Here is a 12,650-nt window from a genome sequence, read left to right as displayed (position 1 = left end):
TACATCCATGTGCCTATCTAAGAGTCTTTTAAATATCCCCATTGTATCAGCCTCAACCACCACCCACTGGTCATGCACTTCAGGCACCCACCACTCTCCGTAAAAGAAAAACTACCTCTGACATCTCCCCTAAACTTTCCTCCTCTCACCTTAAATGGATGTCCCCTAGTATCGGCCTTTTCCACCCTGGAAAAAGGTGCTGGCTGTCCACTCTATCTATGCTCCTCATACACCTCAGTCAAGTCACCTCTCATCCTCCGTCACTCCAAATAGAAAAGCCCCAGCTCGCCCAGCCTTTCCTTAGAGGATGTGTTCTCTAATCCAGGCAGCATCCTGGTAAATCTCCTCTGCACCCTCTCTAAAGCTTCCACATCCTTCCACTAATGAGGCGACCAGAACTGAACACAATATTCTAAGTGTGGAATTGAAAAATCTAACAGCGATAATGGTGGTCATTAAACTGTAGATCTCCCTAATTTATTTGTGGAAATCTGAGCCTGAAGACCCACACTCAACGATTCAGGAACAGCTTCTTCCCCTCTGCCATCAGATTTCTGAACGGTCCATGAAGGCTACCTCATTATTCCTTTTTTTTGGTTAGAGTAACGCCTTACAGCACCAGTGACCCGGGTTCAATTCCAGCCGCTGCCTGTAAGGAGTTTGTATGTTCTCCCCATGTCTGTGTGGGTTTCCTCCATGTGCTCTGGTTTCCTCCCACATTCCACAGACGTATGGGTTAGGAAGTTGTCGGCATGCTATGTTGGCGCCGGAAGCGTGTCTACGTACAGTTTCTGGGTTGCCCCCAGAACAATCTACACAAAAGATGCATTTCACTCTGTGTTTCGATGTATACGTGACTAATAAAGAAATCTTATCTTACTTATTTTTGTAATTTATTGTAGTTTTATGTCTTTGCACTGTACTGCTGCCACAAAGCAACAAATTTCACGTCATCTAAGTCAGTGATAATAACTCTGATTCTCACCCAGAGCATTGAGATTCCTCGAACTCTAAAATGTAACAGCCATGGTAACAAAGCGGCTTCACTACTTGGATGGTAGCAGTTAAAAGTGGTGGCTCACCATTACCTTTTCATGGGCAATGCATGGTGACCATGCCAGTGATAATTGCAAAGTGTATCTGAATAAAAGAGGGTTCATGATCAGCCATTGTACCTGGCACACCCCCAGAAGAAGCAGATAACGTGAATGTGGAGGGTTTTCCCAAACAGTGACCCATCAATGGGCCGCATTTGTGTCTACATACAGTTTCTTTCCTTTTAGGTTTCCCTTGCTGCTTTTGTGTTTTGACAGTCGAATAAAGTGATTGGAAAATGTTTGCGCTAATAGCATGAACAGAGCAGTAGATGATGGAGGAAGTAAATCAGGGGTACGCTGCTCAAGTCAAATGCAATAACGTGGGAGGAGGCTGAAGTAGATCGTTAACATACCGTAAGTGCTGAGTAGCTATGCTGAGTGACCACCTCCATGCATCAGATTTACACAGCTGCTTCCTTGTTGGTTTATGGATGAATATTGACTGGTAGTTTAACTGTACGGTACACCGTAACAACCTTGGTTGTCAATGTTAGAGCCCAGTGATCCATAACTACATTCATCACTGGCAGGCAACTGAACCAGAGACCTTATTGTGATACATTGAGTATAGGAGTTGAGAGGTTATGTTGCAGTTGTACGAGACGTTGGTGAGACGCATTTGGAACATGTTTTATTCACCCTGCTATAGGAAATCTGGAAAGAGTGCAGAGGAGATTTAAGAGGATGTTGTCGGGGCTGAGTTATGGAGAGAGGTTGAGCAGGTTGGGACTTTCTTCATTGGATCGTAGGAGAATGACGGGTGATCTTACAGAGGTGTATAAAATTGTGAGGGGCATAGATAGGGTGAATGTGCACAGTCTTTTTTCCCAGAGGTGAGGAATCATGAACTAGAGGACATAGGTTTAAGGTGAGAGGGGACAGATTTAATAAGATAAGATATCTTTATTAGTCACATGTATATCGAAACACACAGTGAAATGCATCCTTTTGTGTAGAGTGTTCTGGGGGCAGCCGGCAAGTGTGGCCACGCTTCCGGCACCAGCATAGCATGCCCACAACTTACTAACCCGTACGACTTTGGAACGTGGGAGGAAACCGGAGCACCCAGAGGAAACCCATGCAGACACGGGGAGAACGTACAAACTCCTACCAGACAGTAGCTGGAATTGAACCTGGGTCGCTGGCGCTGTAATAGTGTTACGCTAACCGTTATAGGAGCCTGAGGGGCAACCTTTCACCCAGAAGGTAGTCAATGTATGGAAAGATCTGCCAGAGGAAGTGGTTGAGGCAGGTTTAACAACATTTAAAAGGTACTTGGACAGGTACATGGATGGGAAAGGTTGATAGGGATATAGGCCAAACGCGGGCAAGTGGGATTAGCTTAGATGGGAATCTTGGTCGGCATGGATCAGTTGGGCCGAAGGGCCTGTTTCCGTGCGGTGTGATTTTACTTGGTCTGCATGGTTCTGAATGGATTCTGTGACCCATGTGAGGAGGTTTGCCGTGGTTTATTTCATAACTCAGCAGTTTTTTTTCTTATTGGCTCTACGTTAACAGGCAGTGTTGTGGGGGAAGGGGCAGTTAACGCCATCTACTGTTGTCGTTCGGTAAGTCACCCAGCCACTTCCGGCAAGGTCTAGCTTTTCCCATGAGTTGCGAATGGCCATAACTTGCTCCAAGTTTGCTGCTGACTTGCCTTCAGGCTTTCAAAAACGACTGCTGTCCCTCAGCATCACATAGGCTGCAGAAGCTTGTTGGATCTACATCTGAGTTAGGAATTCAACTCATTAACGTCACCACAGGGACTGCCGCCTTACATGGTAACCGCTGTTGAAAATGACAACTTCAGCCCTGGAAGGAATCATAGAGAGAGACCCTAAGGAGTCAGGCCCTTCTGCCCACCAGGTCTGTGTTGACCATCAACCACCCATTTACATTACACAGAGAGTGCTGGAGGAACTCAGCAGGTCAGGCAGCATCCATGGAAGGAAATAAACAGTCGACGTTTCGGGCCGAGACCCTTCACCAGGACTGGAAAGTCAGCACAAGAAGGTGGGGGGAGGGGGAGGAGCACAGGCAGGCAGGTGATAGGTGAGTCCAGGTGAGAGGGGGAAGGTAGGTGGAGGGGGGAGTGGGAATGATGTGAGAAGCTGTGAGGTAATAGGTAGGAGAGGCAAAGGGCTGAGGAAGAAGGAATCCGGTCGGAGACGGCAGTGGACCATGGAACAAAGGGAAGGAGATGGGGGATCGATGGGCAGGGCATGAGGGCGGGGGAGGGAGAAGGGGTGAGGGGGCCACGGGAACGAGGGAAGACAAAGGAGGGGTGGAGAACAGGGGAGGGGTTACTGGAAGTTAGAGAAATCAATGTTGATGCCGTCAGGTTGGAGACTCCCAAGGCGGAATACGAGGTGTCGCTCCTCCATTTACATTAATTCTACACTAACCCATTTAACTCTTCCCACATTCCCATCAAGTCTCCCCAGAGTCAAGTCGAATTTATTGTCATGTGCACAAGTACGGTGAGGTTACGGGTACAGTGAAAAATTTGCTTGCAGCAATATCACAGGCACGTAGGTACAGATAACACACAGAGTATAGATTATATGTAAATTATACAAGACAGTGATGAGAAAAAAAACGTGCAAAACAAGACAGTGCAAAAAAACACAATTAGAGACATGGCAGTGCAAGAGGTGGTCCGTAGTGTCCCGTTGCTGAGGTAGGGTTAGGGTTGTGCAGGTCGGTTCAAGAACCTGATGGTCGTAGGAAAGTAGCTGTTCCCAAACCTGGTGGTGTGGGACTTCAGTCTTCTGTATCTCCTGCCCAATGGTAGCAGTGAGAAGAGGGCATGACCTGGATGGTGGGAATCCTTGATGATAGATGCTGCCTTCTTGAGACAGTGCCACCTGTAGATACTGCCTTCATGGTGGGGAGGGCTGTGCCTGTGATGGACGGGGCTGTGTCCACTACTCTCTACAGCCTCTTGTGTTCCTGTGCATTGGGATTGCTGTACCAGGCCATGATGCAACCAGTCAGGATACCTTCAACAGTGCATCTGTAGAAGTTTGTTAGAGTATTTGGTGACATGCCAAATCTCCTTAAGCTTCTAAGTAGAGACGATGGCGTGCCTTCTTCATGATTGCATCCACGTGCTGGGCCCAGGACAGGTCATCCGAGATGTTAACACCCAGGAATTTGAAGCTGCTGACTCTCTCTACCACCGATCACCCACACACTAGGGGCAAGTTACAGTGCTGATTAATTCAACCAACCCACAAATTTTTGGGATATGGGAGGAAACCGGAACACCCAGAGGAAACCCACAGAGAGAATGTGCAAACTCCACGCAGACAGCAATGTAGCTCCAGGTCGAACCTGCGTCTCTGGAGCTGTGAGCTGGCAGCTCTGCTAGGTACACCACCATGCCATCCCCATTATTCGAATAAATTTGAATAAATATTTTTCCATTATCATGGATAATAGACGAAGGCATGGAGGCTCCAATGTGTAGGATTGAAAGAGGCTGCAGAGGGTTGTAGACTCAGCCAGCTCCATCAAGGGCACAACCCTTCCCACCATCGAGGACCTCTTCAAGAGGCGGTTCCTCAAGAAGGTGGCATCCGTCACTAAGGACCCTCACCACCTGGGACGTGCCCTCTTCTCGTTACTGCCATCAGGGAGGAGGTACAGGAGCTTGAAAACCCACACTCAACATTTCAGGAACAGCTTCTTCCCCTCTGCCATCAGATTTCTTAACCCATGAACACTACCTCGTTATTCCTCTTTTGCACTATTTACTTATTTCTGTAACTTATAGTAATTTTTATGTCTTGCACTGTCCTGCTGCCACAAAACAACAAATGTCATGATATGTCAGTGATAATAAACTTGATTCTGATTCCGAACATAAGAAATAGAAGTAACAGTGAGCCAACCAATACACCTGTTCCAACCATTCAGGAATGTCATGGATGATGTTTCTACCTCGACACCACTTTTCTGCATTAACCTCATATCTCTTGATTTTCTTAATATAAAAAGAAAGATCTGTCAACATCTGTGTTTGTAAACTTTCTTTCTTCTTCAATCTTTTTATTAGTTTTCAAATTAATACAGATTAATATATCAATGTTTATACATGTTATACAAAGAGATCAGGAGGACAATCATGACATGGATAATCATAAAGAACAATAAAATGTAAAAAAATTATGTAGATCCGACAGTCTGTTAGTGAATGAATATAATATAAAAGAAAAATATTTATCATAAAATATAAAAGAAAGAAGAAAAAAAACCCCAAAAGAATAAGAAAAATTATAAACAATATATCAAACCAAACTAAGCGAAAGAAAAAAAATTTTTTTAAAAACTGGACTAAAATTTCTCAATAGAAACAGAGCAATATTATGTCATCAACTCCGTTCCTCTAAATTGAAAGGTTATTATAAGGGGATCTATATCATGTGAAAATATTGAATAAAAGGACTCCAAACTTCCTCAAATTTAAGCCAAGGATCAACAGTACCACTCCTAATTTTTTCCAAGTTTAAATATGATATAGCGTGTGTTTGTAACCTGAAGTAGAGATTGAAGCTCTCAACCATTTTTCAAATCATTTTGGAATTGAAATATAAAATAAAAAATACATCTTACATGCCGATATTCTCCCTCTTTCAATCAAACCCTTTCCCTCCTTTTATTTATTTTGAATTAGGAATTGATATTTGACCTTGCTTGGATTTGCAATTATTTCTTCTGTTTCCTTTTCAACAGCTTCATTGGTTGGTGATGCAGATTGTTGGTTCTGATCCTTCTCAAAGTCCCTGATGGGCCCTTTGCCTTGTCATACCTTCACAAGCTTCCCCTTCCAGCCTAAGAAACCATCTGATTGCGCTCATCACCAATTGTCTGACACTAGCAAAATCTGGGTCATCGTTGTGCTGAGTAACATGCCCTAGTTTAGAAACATTAAGGATGAAAACGACACATTTCTTTGCTAAAGAAAATATGTAATCTATATTTTAAGACATAGAACATGCTTGTGTATTGACGTTAAATCCAATATCATTAGCAATTTATTATGTGTTGCAAAACGTCATTGAACATCACCCAATTCCCTCATGTGAGATTGCCATCTGTTAGTGTCCTTGTAACAGCTGCTGCCAACTATCTAACTACAAACCGAATCAACTGCCTTACTTACATATGTTTATACACTGGTTTATGCACATAAGGAACATCAGATCTGTTTCATGTAAGACATTATTATTTTTAAAGTAAGAGAGACTATGTGAGAACAGGACATTTGAGATGGACATTCTGGAAGCCGCAAGCGTTTGACAGTGAGAGATCAATCAGCTCTTTTATTAGGAAATTTTCACAGTGTTTGATAGCTGATTAACCTGCAGCTCTTCTCATTTAGTAATCATATATTTGTGTGCTGTGACGGGGCCAGCCGGTACCAGTGAAATCTTGCAAGGAATCGATGATTTGTTTATAAATTTCACATTTATACCACCATGACCAATCTTTTGCGACGTGTAACGCTTGGTCTTTTCAATACCAAAATTAAAACCATCATGCACAACATCATATTTATTAATCTCTTTAAATATTGGGTGACTCGGTGATGCATCTGGTAGAGCTGCTGCCTCACAGGTTCAGAGATCCTGGTTCAATCCTAACCTTCAGTGCTGTCTACATAGAGTTTGCACATTCTCCCTGTCACTGTGTAGGTTTCCTCTGGATTCTCCGATTTCCTCCCGCAATCCAAAAGATGTGCTGGTTGAGAGGTTAATTGGCCGCTGTAAATTCCCCCCCAGTGTGTTGTGAGTAGTGGAATCAGGGAGGGTGGGTAGAGTGGATGTGCTCTATATATTTCCATAGTTAGAGTTGGGAGAAGAGGTTACAGGGAAAATTAGCAGGGAATGGGATTACTAGCATAGGTGCAGCAGTTTTGGTTTTTTGGTTTATTATTATTGTCACATGTACCGAGGTACAGTGAAAACATTGTTTTGCATGCCATCCATACAGATCATTTCATTCCAACAGTGCATTGAGGCAGTACAAGGGAAAGTAATAACAGAATTCAGAATAAAGTGTCACAGTTACAGAGAAAGTGCAGTTCAGGTAGATAATAAGGTGCAAGGCCATAACAAGGTGGATTATGAGGTCAAGAGTTCATCGCATCGCCGTTCAGTAGTCTTATAGCAGTGGGATAGAAGCCATCCTTGAGCCTGGTGGTACGTGCTTTCAGGCTTTTGTATCTTTTGCCCGATGGGAGAGGGGAGAAGAGAAAATGTCCGGGGTGGGTGGGGTCTTTGATTATATTGGCTGCTTTACCAAGGCAGCGGGAAGTGTAGACGGAGTCCATGGAGGGGAGGCTGGTTTCCGTGATGCGCTGGGCTGTGTCCACAATTCTCTGCAGTTTCTTGTGGTCACGGGCAGAGCAGTTGCCATACCAAGCCATGATGCGTCCGGATAGGATGCTTTCTTTGGTGCATCTGTAAAAATTGGTGAGGGTCAAAGGGGACATGCCGAATTTGTTTAGCCTCCTGAGGAATTAGAGGCGCTGGTGAGCTTCCTTGGCTGTGGCATCTCTGGTGTCATTCTGTGTTATAAGGAAATATGGAAATATGTACATCACATTCATCACTTGTTACCTTCAAAAATTACAATCAAATCAGTTATCAATGGAATATATATTAACCTACTGAATTTCAAAACCTAGTCAAGAAATGCTGTCAATAACTTTGTTTCCAACATAAAGCTCCATTACATTCCCTCTGTCAAGTGTTGAAAAAACGCAGCAGGTTTCTTCCTGCTGTGTTGACGAGGGAAATCTATCAAGGAAAACTCAGGAAAAAATGGCTCTGATGAAAAATCATCAAGTTGCATCGGTCATTATGTTGGCGCAGCCCCTTCAGTTGCTGTGTTACCCTATTCTGAACATACAGCTTACGTTTTATTCCCCAGGAACTGCGAGGTCTCATTGGAGAAGCTTAAAAGATCATCAGTCATTCATAATTTAGTGATTACACTTCAAAAGTGATTCATGGGTTAAAGAGCAACTAGTTATGTACTGAAAGCTTTCATATAATTGCAAATTCTGCCCTTTGAGTAGTCTTGCATTAACACTGGAGAGTGCATTGGGCATTTGCATTTCACATGGGATATTATTGTTTTTAAATACTGACAGAAAAGGTGATACAGGAAATGTGACATGAAAACAGAAAATTTTGGGAACAGCAACCATTTGACAAAGAAAATGTAATGCTTTGTTCACTTTCATTGTGCCTTATCCCCAAAACATTAAATGGCAAGTGGATTTGCAAAAATTTCTGTGCAATTTTAAAAAGTAGCAGCAATTCCCAGGTAATAATTTGCACAAGAAAATTCAATCTGTCATTGAACAGAGCTCAGTTTTCTAACTATCACCTTTTATTCCCATAAGATATTCTGCATTATAATCATTCCTAGATTTTCATTATTACTTTTATAATTTGGTGCAGTGTCTAATATTGTTGATCTGTGGAGTTTTCATAAGGTCGCTCAGTGGCTGGATCAATTGGGGGGTGTTAGATTCAGATTCATATTCAGAATAATTTATTCATGCAATTAAATTCCTTGCTTGCATGAAGCTCACAGAGTAAACAGTATACATGGTAATAACAAATGCAACAACGAGTACAGAACAGCAAAATGGTGCAGAGATTGTAGTGCAATCTGAAGTAGTGCAAAAAGAAATGCTAAAGTGACAATAATGGAATAACTGAGGGAGGTAAAATTAAGAGTCCAAGAACATGGCAGCACCACTGGGAAGGGTGTGTGGAAGAGGAGATTGGTTCAGAAGTCTGTTAGCAGTGGGGAAGAAGCTCTTCTTAAGTTTGGACATCTGGGCTTTCAACCTCCTGTATCTTCTCCCTGAAGGTAGAAGAGAGAAAAGGGAATGGCCAGGGGGACAGGCATCCTTGACGATACTGTTAGCCTTCCTGAAGCAACACACCATGAAGATGAGCTGGATGGAAGGAAGTGATGAGCCTTTGATGGACTGGGCAGTGTTTACCGCTCTCTGCAAGTTCTGTTGGTCCAGAGCAGAGCAGTTGCCGTACCAGGCTGAGATGCAACCCGTCAGGATACTTCCTATAGAGCATCTGTAGAAGTTTGAGAGAATCCTTCAGGATAAGCCAAACCTTCTCAGGCACCTAAGAAAGTAGATGTGACAATGCTGATACAGGATCTCATTTAATGACAAAACCCAGAAGCTAAATTATTTCTTCCTCTTTCGATCTTATTTAGAATCCAGACATTTATCATTAATCCAGATGCATAAAGAATTATCCACAACATTGTGTGACATGGTAGAACAGTGATTCCCTTCCAAATAATTGCCTTTTGGTTCCCCTTTAAAGGAGGGTCTGCTTTGACCCTCACCCATTTTTATCAATGCACCATAGAAAGCAACCTATCCAGATGCATCTAGGTCTGGTATAGCAGCTGCTCTCCCCATGACTGTAAGAAACTGCAGAGAGTTGTGGACACAGGTCAGTGACTCAAAGAGACCAGCCTCCCCTCCATGGACTCTTGTCTATACCTCTCGCTGCCTTGGTAAAGCAGCCAGTGTAATTAAAGACTCCACCCACCTAGGACATTCTCCCTTCTCCCTCTCCCATCGGGCAGAAGATAAAAAAGCCTGAAAGCACGTACCACCAGGCTCAAGGACAGATTCTATCCCACCGTTGTAAGACTACTGAACGGTCCCCTAGTATGATAAGATGGACTCTTGACCTCACAATCTACCTGGTTATGACCTTGCACCTTATTGTCTGCCTGCACTGCACTTTATCTGCACTGTAACACTTTATTCTGCATTCTGTTGTTGTTTTACTTTCTGCTACCCTAATGCACTGTGTAATGAATTGATCTGTATGGACGATATGCAAGACAAGTTTTTCACTGTACCTCGGTACATGTGACAATAATAAACCAATTTACCAATGTGCCTTGCTTTCTAGGAAAACGCAAAGGTTTTGAATTCAACCTATCATTGCAACAAGGCTATGGAATTTACAAGATATCTCAAGCAAGTAACTGCACTGGCCGGGAAAGTAAGTCTCTGTCTTACCAGAACCTCACTGCTCACCAAACCGATGGCTGCAAATTTCTCCCTGCGGGGACAGAGGGAATTCCGAGCGACACCCCAATTGAGATCAGCACCACTGCTCCGCTGGACAGCTCCCCACGGGCTCTGCCTGTCCAGGGCGCGGATCCGCGCAAAGTCAGTGACCAGGACACTGGAAAATCGCTCGCCAGCTCTACAGACGGCGCAGAAGGCAAACTGGCGCAGGAGGAAGGGCGCAAACCAGAACTTGTGGATTGGGAATGGTGCCGGAGTAAGTCAGAGAGGACTCCCCGACAGGTGAGTTTACTCGGAAGGCAAAGATGAGTGCAAACCATATCCGCATGGGCTCCGCGCAATGAAATCTAATCCCCAGGGTTTGACCAAAGTGGAGCTCAATGATTTGGGAAACCCCTTATTAACATCGCACATGTTAGCTTAGGTTGAATTTGTTTATTGACAATTTTAAGGGTGGGTGGTCAATATCAATTTAAACCTTCCCTCCCATATAGCCCTCCATTTCTCTATCATTCATGTGGCTATCTAAGAGTCTCTTAAATATCCCTAATGTATCCACCCCCACAACCTCTGCCGGCAGTGCATTCCATGCACCCACCACTCTCTGTGTAAAACACTTACCCCTGACATCCCCCTTATACCTTCCTCCAATCACCTTAAAATTATGCCCCCTCTTGTTAGCCATTGTTGCCCTGGGAAAAAATCTCCGACTGTCCACTCGATCTATGCCTCTTATCACCTTGTACACCTCTATCAAGTCACCTCTCATCCTTCTCCTCTCCAAAGAGAAAAGCCCTAGCTTGCTCATCCTATCCTCATAAGACATGCTCTCCAATCCAGGCAACATCCTGGTAAGTCTCCTCTGCACCCTCTCTAAAGCTTCCACATCCTTCCTATAATGAGGCGACCAGAACTGAACACAATACTCCAAGTGTGATCTAACCAGAGTTCTATAGATGTGCAACCTTAACTCATGGCTCTTGAACTCAGTTACTCGGCTCTTGAACAGACCCTGGGGAGTTTAAGTGCAGCAGGGACCATAACTCTGGATCTTGGCTCTGGCTACAAACCTCCCCACATTCCTGACCCCAGGTGTTCTGGACCATGACCCTGATTCTGGCCACACACCAGCCCACAGTTTGGACCTCAGCCCCATCCCAAGCTCTGGCTGCACACCCCACTTGCGCTTTGGATCCCCGACTCAGCTCCTGGAACAATGAGTGAGCTAGATGCCAGGGCAAACTGCCATCTTTCCTCCCAGGAGATAAGTGCACAGTCAGGACAGCACTACCTGTGTATCTGTTTGTGGAGGACTCAAAATAACTGATGGATGGTGGGCAGCAAATCCATCAGCAGGGACATGCTGAGTGTTCCCACTTCTAATGGTTAAACCTGGTGCAGATCCACAAGCCCAACTCCAGTCATTTCAACGGACGCTCTACCATAGTGAGAAAAAATGTTAAGAATAGGGAGTTTTGTTTATTATCACTTGCGATTGAGTCATTAAATTATACAGCAGGGAAACAGGCCCTTCAGCCCAACTTGTCCATGCTGACCAAGGTGCCTTCCTCAGCTAGTCCCACCTGCCCGCATTTTGCCCATATCCCTCTAAACCTTTCCTATCCGTGCACCTGTCCAAACATCTTCTAAACGTTGTAACTGTACCCGCCTCTACCACTTCCTCTGGCAGCTTGTTCCATATACCCACAGCCCTCTGTGTGAAAAACTTGCCCTCGCAATGGCTACCGTGCGCACCTTCTACAAAGTGCGCCTCCCAAACCCCCCACCTCTCCCACCGAGTTCAAGGGCAGCGGGTGCTGGGGAACACCACCACCTGCAGGTTCCCCTCCCAGTCACACCCCACCCTGACTGGGAAATGTCTCGATGTTCCTTCACCGTCACTGGTATTGGTATTGGTTTATTATTGTCACTTGTACCGAGGTACAGTAAAAAGCTTGTCTTACAAACCAATCATACAGGTCAATTCATTACACAGTGCAGTTACATTGAGTTAGTACAGAGTGCATTGATGTAGTACAGGTAAAAAACAATAACAGTACAGAGTAAAGTGTCACAGCTACAGAGAAAGTGCAGTGCAATAAGGTGCAAGGTCACAACAAGATAGATCGTGAGGTCATAGCCCATCTCATTGTATAAGGGAACCCTGCACAACAGCACCGTGGGAGCCCCTTCCCCACAAGGACTGCAGCAGTTCAAGGGGGCGGCTCACCCCCTCCTTCTCACAGGGCAGTTAGGGATGGCGGGTAAATGCCAGTGATGCCCAGATCCCTAAAAAACAAAATAAAGTTTTTAAAAAGGCCTCAATCTAAGTTATTTGTAGACCTGGTGACCTTACAGTAACCCATGTTACATCCCCTCTGTCAGAACAACTGCACAGTATTCCTACTTCCTACCTGAAGCCTCTTTCTTCAACAGGTCAATAATTTCCCAAC

The 12,650-nt window shown here is 44.4% G+C and overlaps 1 protein-coding gene across 1 annotated transcript in view; it reads left to right on the top strand.

Moving 5' to 3' along the window:
• The window catches only part of LOC127571898 (probable G-protein coupled receptor 149), a 54,897-nt gene that overhangs the window by 13,688 nt on the left and 28,559 nt on the right, over positions 1-12,650 (top strand). The window contains exon 3 of the mRNA XM_052018647.1: positions 10,076-10,479. Within this exon, the coding sequence (XP_051874607.1) occupies positions 10,076-10,479 (404 nt within the window). The remainder of the gene's footprint in view (positions 1-10,075; positions 10,480-12,650) is intronic.

The sequence above is a fragment of the Pristis pectinata genome, chromosome 6, assembly GCF_009764475.1.
Source record: "Pristis pectinata isolate sPriPec2 chromosome 6, sPriPec2.1.pri, whole genome shotgun sequence".
Taxonomy (NCBI): domain Eukaryota; kingdom Metazoa; phylum Chordata; class Chondrichthyes; order Rhinopristiformes; family Pristidae; genus Pristis; species Pristis pectinata.
This window is presented reverse-complemented; position numbering and strand designations above follow the sequence as displayed.